Raw genomic sequence first — 13,080 nt, 5'->3', positions numbered from 1 at the left:
AGAATCAATCAAGCAACCATTCCATGCTTTACAAGTTCTCTAGAAGCATGATATAAATAGATTTTTAAAGTAGTCTGTTCAGATACTATCTTGTTAATGAAACTTTTCTAAAATTCTAATTGAATATTTCTTGGTATTTATAGGGTTTTCAATGTAAGATAGTTACAATTGTCTTTGAATAGCTTTTCATGTTTGTGATATATATTTTTTAACGAAAATGCTTACATACAAAATGTGTCTATATTTATATCTATGTATATAGCATATGTTCTATAATCCATAAAGCTAATATACAAATTTATATGCAAAAAGCTTGCATAAAAATATGAGTATGTGTGAGTGCATACACCACACACACACACACACACACACACACACACACACACACACACACACACGGCAGCCCCTAATAATAAATGACAATTCTGAAATAACAAGGATGAAATTTATCTTGAGAAATTCTAGCATCTTTATCCCCTGATTCAGGAGAGTCCTGTGGAAGCACTTAGATAAAACTTGAATGATTTTATCAATGACAGTCCCTCCCCAGATGGCATAGCCTCTCAGGACTTTCTCTCAGTACCATAGTCCCATGTTTCAACCTCATTATAACAACATATATTATGAAAAAACAAGGCAATTAATCATTAACAAGAAAGGAATTTTTATTCTCTTGTCAGAATTCCCAGCATCTATAACTCTGCTGGGTAAATAGTACAAATCCTGTGTCTCTGTCCATAATCTGGGCTTTCTGTCATCCATTACCTTTCCAGTCCACATGTCCTCCACCTGGCGGTAGTGCTGGACCCAGGAGATGGCAGTTAGGTCCATTTGTGCTACCCATGTGGTCTGTGCACCTTGTCCACCTTTCTCCTACATATCCGTGCCATCTAACCATACAAGCTCCATTCCAGAAATAGAACATTGTTAGATCTTTCTCTTGTAATTGTTCTTAGGATGACCTGAGGAAAAAAAAGGAGATAAGGGGAATCTTCAACTTTGGAAGAAATAGACCTCTATAAGGATATTTTTGGTCAGAAGACACAGGAAAAGGAACAAAGATAACTAAAAGGCCCTTTCCTCAATGTCATTTCAGATTAAATTCCTTGGCACCTATCTGAGCTCATTTTATTCAACAAGATTTCTACTTATGTAGCTTTTCCTTTCTTTCTTTTTTGTCTGTAAACCCAGTGGTAAGGTCTACCCTAGGCAAAATATCAAAGTCAAGGCTTACTTTTGGAAATTCTGAGTTGCTCTGACCTGGCAGTTTCCTCTTCCTGGTATCCTCAGGCTCTTTTCTGTGTTCTTAAGCTGTTTGGCCTAGGATCCCACATTGTGGAATAGTCCCCTCACCCTCTTAGGCTCAGCGGGTAATTAAAAATTTCCACTTCTGGTTCAGTTCAGGAAAAAAATCAAGTAGACCCAATCATCCCTAGAATGTGGGTATTTGGATAAAAGTAACTGTCTTTGGATGATCTGGATCCCCCTCAGATACTATGAAGAAGAGAAAAAAAAATATATAGTCTTCTAGATTTTGCCAACAAGTCAAATGTTGGGCCTTATGGAATTACCATTATTTGACTTTGGAAATGTCTGTTTCATATGGTACAGCCTAACATTTGGACATTTTAATGCTCCCATGAGGGAATGGGGTTCTGTTACAACAATAAACCCAGGAAGAAATACAGAACCTGTGAAATTACATGGTGGTGGATGTTTTAGTCAGCTTTTTCATTGCTTCAACTAAAACACCTGACAAGAACAATTTAGAGGAGGAAAAGTTTATTTGGGGGGGCTCCTGGTTTCAGAGGTCTCAGACTATAAAGGGCCAACTTCATTCCTTGGGGCTCTATGTGAGGCAGAACATCACGGCAGAGGTAAGCAGCTCAGGATACTGCAAGGCAGAAGCAGTGAGAGAGCTCCTCTCAAAAAGAGCAAAATATATACCCCAAAGTCACACCCCCAGGGACCCAGCTCCTCCAGCCACACCCCATCTACTTACAGTTACCACTGAGTTAATCCCCATCAGGGATTAATGCCCTGATTAGGTTAAGGCTATCATTACCCAAACATTTCACCTCCAAATCTTCTTGCATTGTCTCAGACATGAGCTTGTGGGGGATATCATGTTTCTAAACCATAACAGTGGAAAACAAATTCATGATTAAGATTTAAAGATGAGTTTAAAATAGATCATAGATGTCCTCTTCTTAAGCTACTTTCCCTTACTAGAAAGCTAATGTGTCTGTAATGGTACCATTTTATAGGGTTTTGCTGTTAGAAGATTGAATGAGATGTCACATGCCTGGCACAGTGCAAGACTCATAGTGAGTACTCACTACACGTCATCCACCATTGTCATCAACCTTATTTTTCTGTCCTTAGGAGATTCTGACCATAATTGGAAAATTGGCCATGTGACACTGAAAGAGGAAAAGAAATTTCGCTATCTCTTCCAGGGCGCAAAGGGTGACCCTCAGAACTCAAATGGGGGCATTTACCTGGATGACATCACTCTGACAGAAACACCCTGCCCCACAGGGGTTTGGACAGTGCGGAATATCTCCCAGGTGCTTCAGAACACAGTTAAAGGGGACAAGCTTCAAAGCCCTCGATTCTACAATTCAGAGGGATACGGTTTTGGGGTGACCTTATACCCCCATGGAAGAATAACCTCCAGTAGGTCTGACTACTTGGGAATCGCTTTCCACCTGTGCAGTGGGGAGAATGACGCCATTCTGGAATGGCCCGTGATTAACAGACAGGCCATCATGACGATACTCGACCAGGAAACGGATGTCACAAAAAGGATGTCCTTAAGCCGGATGTTAACCACCTCTGAGTCCCATACATCTTCAGGTAGGTGGTTTGAGCATAAATAGGGACTGTCTCTCAGTCTGGAAGGGCTAACAAACCTGATTCTTGTCTCTACAAGAAAGAACAACATTCTCTCACATTTTTCCCCCCTTGGGCATATCAACAACTAGTTACATTGAATAATTATGTTAAGACTTTCAATGTCACATTCTCCTCCTTGTCTTTCTTAAATTCACTCACCAGGCATCTACTGAGGGCCCGCAATGTTCCAAACTCTGTGCTAGGTACTTGGATTACAAGGAGCCATGTGGTTCCTGCCTTATTGAGCTGTCTAATGGAGAAGGCAGATATTGCTAAACATTTATCAAAAATTCAGAATTTGCTAGGCTCTGTGCTGAGCTAATGGATTGACTCAAAAATTATTACTGAATGTTAGTACATCCATGAAATAAACCTACATCAATAAAAGAATGGGAAAACTATTGTTTTTTCCAAATGAAGGGCCGTAGTAAGCCTTAGAACAAAGCAGATGTTGCCATCTCTCTCTTCATTCAGGAAGTGGCTCAGTGATGAACAATTGACCTTTCAGAGCTGTGGTTTTCTGCCCCCCTCACCTCCTGATTCTGAAATTTTTGTTTTCCTGGAAAGAGTAAATAACCTGATTTGTTCCCACATATTTTTTTTTCCTGATGAATAAAGTCCCATATGCTCATGAAAGACAAATTGTAAAGTAAAATACATAAGACAATGTGATATTATGTTACTTATCATTTTGCAGCAATAAATGACTCCATAATCTGGGACAGACCCTCCCTGGTGGGATTCTATGATAAAGACTGTGATTGTTTTAGAAGCATCGATTGGGGCTGGTCTCAGGCCATCTCCTACCAAATGCTGACAAGGAAGAGTTTCCTTAAAAACGATGACCTCATCATTTTTGTGGACTTTGAAGGTATTTGTGCTGCTCTTCTTCTGTCAATCATCCTTGCTCTGTGTGCTCCACTGCTTTCACACTGATTTTGAAGCATTTCTATGGAAGGTGTGTGTGTCGGGGGGCTCTTCTTTGAGGATGAGGCCAAAATTTTTTAAAAAGATATTTTGCAAGATATCACAGGTTACTCAATTGGTCAAGGACACATGTCTTCACTTTTTTATTTCTAAATATATATTTAATTTACACATAACATTTTGTACATCTTTGTGGGGGTACTGTGTACTGTTTTAATACACTGTACAACGAGCAGACCAGGGTAAGTATGTTGTCTGCTCAAACATTTATCATTTCTTTGTGGTGAAAAACTACATTTTTAACTGTCCTTAGGAGAACCCCAAATTTCATCTTTTTGTTAATTTATCAAATCTGACAGTTGGCTGATTTCCATTTACTTATGCTTCTTCTTACAAGCTTAATAAACGAATATGTGAAAAGTCCACTTTAAAATAAAAATGGTTGCCCTCATGAGACATCAGCTGGATTCAAAGCCACTTTTACATGTCCCTGGGGTGATGTTCACAAGGGATAGGAGTGACCCAGAGAACTTTCTCCATAGTAGATTGTTAATCATTGTCACTGATTAATTCTGGGTCTTCCTCACCTGTCTATTTCCTGAAGATCTTACCTACCTGAACCATACGGAGGTTCCCACCCAAGAGAGAAGGTCCATCTCTCAAGGCCTCATCCTCCATAACCAGGATCAGCAGACCTCAGTAGAAGGTTCAGAAAAGGCCAGGCTAGAGGAAACCTTACCTGAGAGCCAGGACCAGGAGCAGCCCAGCCGACAGAAGCGTTCGGTGGAGAACACAGGCCCCTTGGAGGACCACAACTGGCCTCAGTACTTCAGAGACCCTTGTGACCCAAACCCTTGCCAAAATGAAGGAATCTGTGTGAACGTGAAGGGCATGGCGAGCTGCAGGTAGGCTCAGTGGCCAGGAGGCAGTGGTGTCAGCTGGCCTGCTCCCACTGTCGCTCGCTGTTTGCAGGTTAGGGCGATGACTGTGTGAGATGGACAACCAGAGTGGTTTTCCTTGACTCCAGAAGGGTGGGCCCTGGTTTGGTGGACTCACACCACCAGGGCAGAGGAGTCCCCAAGTCCCTTGTGTCTTAATTGTCATTTTTTACTCACCTGTGGTGCATCGTTGACAATATCCAGGGTGTTACTGGAATCTCTAACTCCACCATAGTTCTCACAAATGACCCAGGGGTTTTAGCCTAAGAACTTTCTACTCCCTGATCTGCTCCAGTGGACTCAAGAGCAAGCTTAAATCTTCTCTGTCTATAGAGAAGATTTATTATTATTATTTCTATAGTTTATCTGTTCTGATGTACTATTATTATATGTTCAATAACAGGAATGAGAATATCTGATTTGCTTTTACTGCTTGCCCTGTGTCACAGGCTCTCCCAAGCATCATACCTACATGATCTAAACTGATCCTCATTGCCACCTGTGACCTGTGAAGTAAGGGCTCTTATTATCTTCCTTCAGTGCATTGGGAAATTGAAGCTCAGAAATATTAAATGATTTGTCTAAAATGGCTCAGATGATAAATGCTGGAGCTAGGACCTGCATCGAGTTCTGTCTGCACGATTTGCTCTATTTGATAGTTCTTTTTAAAATGTTCATTTGTGTAAGAAACCTAAGAAGTATTTCATAAAAGGACGTGTGTAATGACAGAAGCTTCAGTCGCATTTGACAGAGCGGTAGCAGATGTAGGAGTATTTCAGATTGCCTTGAAACATCGAAATTTCCCCTGAGTTCTATCTCCACTTGGTTTCTTCTTTTTTTAAAATTTTCATTTTGAAATAATTTCAAACTTATGGATACACTGCAAAAATACTACAGAGTTCCCCTATGTCCTTCAAAAGACTTTCCTTAATTTTGGCATCTTACATAACCTTGGATGACAAACAAAGCCAAGAGATAAACATAGATATAAAGTTATTAACTAGACAGTGGACTTTATTCAGATTTCCCAGGTTTTTCCACAATGTCCTTTTTTTTCTACTCGAGGATCCACTTCAGAATCACATATTATGTGGTTCTTTTTATTTTATTTTGTTTTATTAATTTTATGTTTCCTGAGTCTCCTTAGTCTGGGACAATCCTTAGTCTTTAATTGTCTTTCATTCCCTTGCCACTTTTGAAGAGTGCTGGTGGGATATTTTGTAAATTTTTCCCTAATTTGGGTTTGCCCCATGGTTTCCCATGATTAGCTTGAGATTGTTTGGGACAAGAGAGGACAGAAGTGATATGTCCCTTTGTCGTCACTGGTGACGTCAGCCTTCATTGCCTGGCCAAGGGGGTGTCCCCCTGGCTTTCCTGCTTGACAGTTGCGGATCTTCTCTCTGCCACGAGTATGCATGTTGGGAGAGATGCTCTGAGATCATGCAGACACCCTGCTTTTCCTCAGATCCTTGCCCACAAATTTCAGCACCCCTTGGGGGATCCTGCTCATGGCTGTCACCACTGTGGTCTCCTAATGATTCCTGTTTTGTCCACTTCCTCCACAGTCCCTAGTTGGGACTTTTCTATCACGAATCACCATCCTCTCCCCCATTCATTTATTAGTGCAGTCACTTGTTTGTGACACTAAGGAATCATAAATATTTTACTCCATGGGTGACATTTCAGTAATTCCATTGTTTATTTTGTTGCTCATATGGCTCCAGCTTTGCTCTCTGGGAGCTCTTCCAGGATGGCTCCTGTGTTCTTTCAGCATCACCCATAATTTCGCGAACACAGTGTTATTTTCTGGTACCAGAGGATGCTCCAGTTTCATCCTTTATTCTCCCTGCACCAGCTGCAGAATCTATCACTTTTCCAAGGAGCCCTCTGTTTCCTGTGTGTTTTTTTGGGGGGGGGGCAGTTACCAGGGAATGAATCCAGTAGTGCTTAACCACTGAGTCACATCCCCAGTCCCTTTTTTTAAAAAAAAAATAATAATAATAATTTAGAGGCAGAGTCTCCTGAGTTGTTTAGGGCCTCAATAAGTTGCTGAGGCTGGCTTTTGAACTCACGATCCTTCTACCTCTGCCTCCCAAGCCTCTGGGATTACAGGAGTGCACCCCCACACCTGGCCCTCTGTTTCCTTTTACTGCAGAATGCCCACCTTGCTTCTCGAGGGCTTCATAGCCATGGGTCTGCACTCTGCACCTCTTTACTTGATAGGTCCTTGGATGCCAGGTTCCTTGTTGCTAGGAGGCACCTGAGGCCCATGACTCCACTCATGTGTCAACCTCCCATCAGTCAAAGAATTTCCCATAAACCTTCATCTTTGGATTGTGGATTAAGCTCTTCAAAGAGCTTTAATTCTATCCAGAGAGAATATAATTAAACTGTATTTGGAGGATACTGGGTTAGAAAAACAGTTGAACAAATCTGCTATTAGTGATTTTTAAGTCTATTGTCAGGCTAGAGATGAAGCCTATAAAGATAAAATAACTTCAGGATTAATAAAAGGGGGTCTTGACTTCTGCCTGCCTCATCCTGCTCTGTTGAGTAGCCTTTGCAGCAGAGATGCTGTTTGAAACAGAGTCTGGAATGACCATGATGGAAGGGACAAAACGCTACCCTTGATAGCTTGCTTTGGAAATAGTTGATCTTTATATCAAATAACATTTTATACACCCTGCACCAAAAATAACAGGGTGAGGTTATTATGTGCCAACTATGTATGGACCACCTTGGCAGGTACAGTACCCTCATAATTTCATGTGGGCTTCCGGACAACCTTAAGAGATAAAGTAGTAGGACACTACCCTTACAATGATACCATCTGAAAGTTTTGAAGTTCTGACCAGTGCAGTGAGTCAGGCTCTATCTGGGGAATTTCCCCTGTAGTTCACGGTCAGAGCCAGTGTCAGGCACCATGTTCTTGAGTGTGCTAGACCTTCCTTCTGAATTCTTGGTGGCCAGGAGTATTGGACCTGGGGGTATACTTCTCAGGATTAAGCTTCTTGTGTAAAACGCATACTAACCACGCAATGTTGAGCAAATTAGCAAACATTTCTGAGGTTAAATGAGGATGGTGAGAGGGGCCTGATAACAATCTCTGCCTCTCCCACTGCCTTGTGGGTTTAAGTTCAATGATTTGCATAAGGTGCTTGGAATGGAGGCAGGCATGTGGTTCTGCTCTAGGCTGGTTGCTGCTGTCATGTCTGGGGTGGTGCTTGATGCTAGGAGGCATCTGAGGCCCAGGTAGTTGCCACACTCCCCTTGTGTCCTGTTCTCCCAGGTGCATCTCTGGACATGCCTTCTTCTACACGGGGGAGCGATGCCAGGCCATGCAGGTGCATGGCAGCGCCCTAGGTCTGATGATTGGCGGCATGGCTACTGTGATCTTCGTGACCATCACCATCATCTCCATCATGATGTTTCAAAGGCCAAGGCAGTGACCCACCTGCTGATGCCAGCCAGACTGCAGGAGCCCCTTCCTCTGCTCAGAACATCCTTCCCCGCCAGTGCGGTTTGGAGCAGTTTTTATCTGCCTTGCTTTGAAGGGGCCTCTGAGAACCAAGACCTCTAACCTCATGTGTGACCCTTGTCATTTTTCTGCCCCCCATATGGTTCTGTTACCCTACTGTGTGCTCCTAATGTATCTAGTGTGTCCAGTGACAACACTCATCATGTTTAATTATAAATCACTTGCTTAACTGACCATCTTTCCCATACAGAGTGAGCTCCCATGGGGCAGAGGCATGGTATCCTCATTGACCATGCTAGCTCCAGGGCCCAGAAGTGTGCCTGGCTGGTACATTGTGGGCACTCACTAAGTGTCAAATGAATACACCAATAAATGAATGAATAACCGAGGTTGACTCTCATTTCTTTGACTTGACTTTCTCATTTCAAATCAATACATATGATGAAATCCACATGTGTGTATTAGAATAAAATACTAATTTTTCATCAGTTATGATAGTATAATTACCATTTTTATGTCTTGTTGCAGGATTTCTTAGTGATAGAGCATTTGCCCAGCATGCATAAAGCTCTGGGTTTCAACCCCAGCAACACACACACACACACTCACACACACACACACACACACACACACACACACACACACACACTCTGTCGGAAGCCCTAGAGAGAACAGTGCCTCATCAATCTTTTCCTTTCTCTGACTCTAAGAAAAGGGTTTTAATAAATTCAATAAATATATAGTTAATATTTTCTATGTGTCCAGCTTTGTATACATGTATGTGAATTGGGGGGCTGAGGATGCTCTTTTTTAGATCTTTTTAAAAAATAAAAGTATAGTTTACATGCCTTTCATTTATAAAATCATCATATTAACAAACTGAAGGTATTAGGTAGGAGAGAACTTTAAATAATTTTTAGATATACTTTCCGTAGTTCCTGAGGAGATAAAATCTAGTTGGGTCAAGAAAGTTCCAAGGTAGATCTAGTAAAAAGAAAAGCTGAGTTTCTCAACACCAATCAACAAAGGACTATCTTTAGAAGCTTAATAGAAGATTTCAAGGAGCCTGAGAGGTTCAGGATTCAGGTTACCAGGCTTCCCAAGCAGGGACTTTAAGGTAATTCTGTTGAGTTTTAAATGTACTGGAAACAAATAGAAGAATCTCTTTAATGCATAGATGAGAAAACAGTATGTAGTGGGTGACAAAAAGAGCCCAAAGGCAGTGACTCTCAAACTCCAGTTGCAACAATCTTCCCTGCAGTGTTGGGTAAATTACAGATGTCAGGGCCCTACCCCAGAATGTCTAGTTTGGTAGGTCTGAGGTGGGGTCTAAGAATCTGTATTTCTAACAGGTTCCAGGAGCCACTAACGCTGTTGACCTGCCTACCACATTTTGAGATCCACTGCTCAAACAGGTGGAAATGGGTCCAGAGGCCAGGTGTTCTGGTTCAGGCTTGGTTGATCACCTAACAAGCTGTGCCATTTTTGTAAGAAAACACTCAAGCTCTTCTCCATCTTGGTTTGCCAATCTGTCAAATGGAAATAAGAAGTGATTACCTCTGCCACTCAACCTTACCACTCCCAGGGTTGGAGAGGAATACAATGAAAGCATCCCTGGTTGGGAGCCGCTGGTCTAGTTGGATCAGCCAGTGGAATTGTCTATTAAGTGGGGGAGATCCCAGGGCCAGATTCTAGCCTAAGGTTTTACCCCAAAAGCAAGTTCACAATGCCTGTTAGAGTTTTGTACTCATATTTATTTTGGTAATTCTATTTCATCCATGCAAAGATTATTTCTAGCACCCTTTTATACTAATACTGAACCTTCTGGTATGATGTGACAGAGCAAGATTTGGAGTTTTGCCACAGATGTTTCTGACTTTTGATTAGGATTCTTCAAATGCTAACTAAGCGTTGGAGTGCATGTTCCTCATCAGAGTCCACTGAGTTCTGTTTAACCAGCTCCAGGGTGTGGATCACAGTCACACTGTACACAGGGTAATGTCCACCTTGACTCATCAACAAGCAAATTACCATCTGCACCTTTGTTCTTGAGCCCTTCCCTCTGGTGAATTATACCATCCATCTTATGGCTTGACAGAGTCTCAGGCTCCCTATGTCCAATTTTCATACTTGAGTAAATAGAAGAGATCCTAGAGAGAACAGCGCCTCATACAGGTCACAGAACCACTGTGACCATAGCAGAATCTATTATTTTGGCTTGGCTGCAGAAAAGCCTAATAAAATCAGTGGTTTGGAGGAGTGCTATGAAATGTAGGATAATTTACATCAAGAAATCAGTAAAGATCTTTTTTTTTGCTTGTTTTTATTTATTCCAGATACCATTTAATTTCCAGGTAGTCACCTATTCACACTTCTATGTGTTTATGAACACTGCAAAACAACTTCCCTGTGTTAGTTTTAATACATTCACGATATATGCTCCCCAAATCTCTAAGCAACATGAATCTTCAAATAGATGTATCATATTTATCTACGGCTATGAGTACTATTTAGCAAGTTTCACACAACCCTAGTAGGTGTGGGATGGGAGACAGCGGGGCCAGATGCTGGTGACCTCTGATGAGCATTGACGTGAAACAAAATGACAGAAAAAATTTGACATGTGTAGAGCAGCCCACCAGGGTGAGAAAGAGAGAGGGAGGGAGAGACATGGCCTCATCTGGGTTGTGGCTTCCCTCAGGGTCTAGACAAATCTAGGACAATTTGACCCATTTGTGGCTCACCAGCCCCATGGAAATCAGCAGTAACATTTTAAGATTTTTTTTTTTTTAAAGAGAGAGTGAGAGAGGAGAGAGAGAGAGAGAATTTTTAATATATATATATATTTTTTTAGTTGGCGGACACAACATCTTTGTTGGTATGTGGTGCTGAGGATCAAACCCGGGCCGCATGCATGCCAGGCAAGTGCGCTGCCACTTGAGCCACATCCCCAGCCCCTACATTTTAAGATTTTTATCTAGTCAAGAGAATAAAAGGAGAGTCTAAAAGAAGGATCACAAGAAGGGTCTGTGGACACTGTGGAAGGCAGGGGAGAGAGCCCCAGGCAAAGATGGCGGACAGCAGACATATCCCTTTTATTTTTTAGGAGTAGAATCCCCAAGTTGAGTTGGTCAAATGTCTCCCCAGAATATAGCAGGCATTCTCCTACTTCCTTTGCAAATAGGTAGGGCCATGTGACCAAGTTTGGCCAATGGAATGGAAACAGAAATGCTGCATATCAACTTCCAGAGACCTTTCTTACAAGAATCTCAGGGTATGCCACCTCAGTCCCTTCCTCTGTCCTAATGACTGGTAGAGGTATGTGATGGCCAGAGTGGGAGGAGCTGTCATCAGGGGCCATGAGGTGACTCTGGGAAAAGCAGATAATATATATATATATATATATATATACACACACATGCATACATATATGTATATAAATACATATATGTATGTATATATATAGACTTTAAACTCCTAAGAACTACAAGGAGACAAGATGTCCTAAAAGACAGGCTGCTTAGCTGCAGATATTTGCACTACAGAAGTAAACCTCTACTTTAAGTCACTGTTATTTTAAATCTTTATTACTCACAGAGAATATAATCCTAACTGAGATGATGGTTTCTGCAGAGTTCACACATGACTCAGACTAAGCCAGTCTCAGAGCCCTACATGGCCAAATGTACACATTCATACAGGGAAGCAAAGAGTCATTCTTCCTTATTCATCTCTGTCTATGGATCCATAGGCCTCTGGTATGTCTTTCCTCATAGATCTGTCTTGGAATGAAATAAGGAGACAAAGGGAGACAAACACACAAAAGAAAGAGCAGGAACACTAAGCACCCTGCTTAAGCCCCTGAATCCAGCTGTACCTGAAGGTACACCCATCTAGCCCAATTTAGCATCTTCCCCAGTTATAGGAGCTAGTAAGTATCCATTTTTGCTTAAACTCATTTTAGATATGGTTTTGTTGCCTGCAACCAAGGAAACCTTAACTAACACCACTACTACCCACACAATTCGTCATCTGTGAAGACAGGAAAGAATGGAATTAGTGTGAGGATTAAAAGAAATTATGTAATATGTAAGCTCTTCAAAGCTGACAGATGCAGATAGGGGGCGCTAACCAGGCTCACTCCGTTGTTCTGTGACTTATTCTCTCATTCTGGCTTCGTAATGAGCATACTTTAAACTCAAACCTCAGAAAAGTCATTCTTTAGGATGTCAGACAACTTCAGGATTGTTTTCAAAGACTCTTAACCAGGAATTAGGTGCACAAATATGAACAGTATATGTGTTTTGATTATGAGGAGATAATTTATCTAAATCTAGGGTTTTTTTGTGTGTATATATTGTATTTAGATATGCACAATTTTTAAATATATACACAGAATGATACAAAGCAATCATGGGCAACTTTATTTAGCAATAAATGTGTGCCAGTTATTATTCTATAAGCTTTATAAGAATTTCCTAGCAATCTGTAAAGCTCGTACCTTTATTATCCCCTTTTACATTGTGGAAATTGAGTCACAAGAGAATCACTTTACCAAGGTCACAAACTAAGAAGTGATGGTCCCACTATTGGGAAGCACACAATCTCCAGAGCCCATGCTCTTAACCACCCTAATATATTCACTAATCGGCCTGTCAATCAATGCTGAAGAGCTACATCTCCCCATGCAAGGTGAAGCAAAGAATTCAGATGATTCAAGTTCCAAACCAGCTGCTGATTTAGTTTGCATATCACAAGGAAAATCATGCCTTAGCCAAACTAATCAAGACAGATGTCTTAATTCTCCACTTGATGTGTTTAAATGCAGCTTCAACATCA

At 41.3% G+C, this 13,080-nt stretch overlaps 1 protein-coding gene across 1 annotated transcript in view; it reads left to right on the top strand.

The window, feature by feature from the left end:
- The window catches only part of Mep1a (meprin A subunit alpha), a 38,674-nt gene extending 30,047 nt beyond the window's left edge, over positions 1 to 8,627 (top strand). The window contains exons 11-14 of the mRNA XM_005318601.4: positions 2,386 to 2,859; positions 3,596 to 3,769; positions 4,430 to 4,730; positions 8,053 to 8,627. Of these exons, the coding sequence (XP_005318658.2) occupies positions 2,386 to 2,859; positions 3,596 to 3,769; positions 4,430 to 4,730; positions 8,053 to 8,212 (1,109 nt within the window). The 3' untranslated portion in view covers positions 8,213 to 8,627. The remainder of the gene's footprint in view (positions 1 to 2,385; positions 2,860 to 3,595; positions 3,770 to 4,429; positions 4,731 to 8,052) is intronic.
- Positions 8,628 to 13,080: the final 4,453 nt, after the last annotated feature.

Source organism: Ictidomys tridecemlineatus, chromosome 8 (assembly GCF_052094955.1).
Source record: "Ictidomys tridecemlineatus isolate mIctTri1 chromosome 8, mIctTri1.hap1, whole genome shotgun sequence".
Taxonomy (NCBI): domain Eukaryota; kingdom Metazoa; phylum Chordata; class Mammalia; order Rodentia; family Sciuridae; genus Ictidomys; species Ictidomys tridecemlineatus.
The sequence above is the reverse complement of the archived record's forward strand: the minus strand, read 5'-3'. Positions and strand labels throughout refer to the sequence as shown.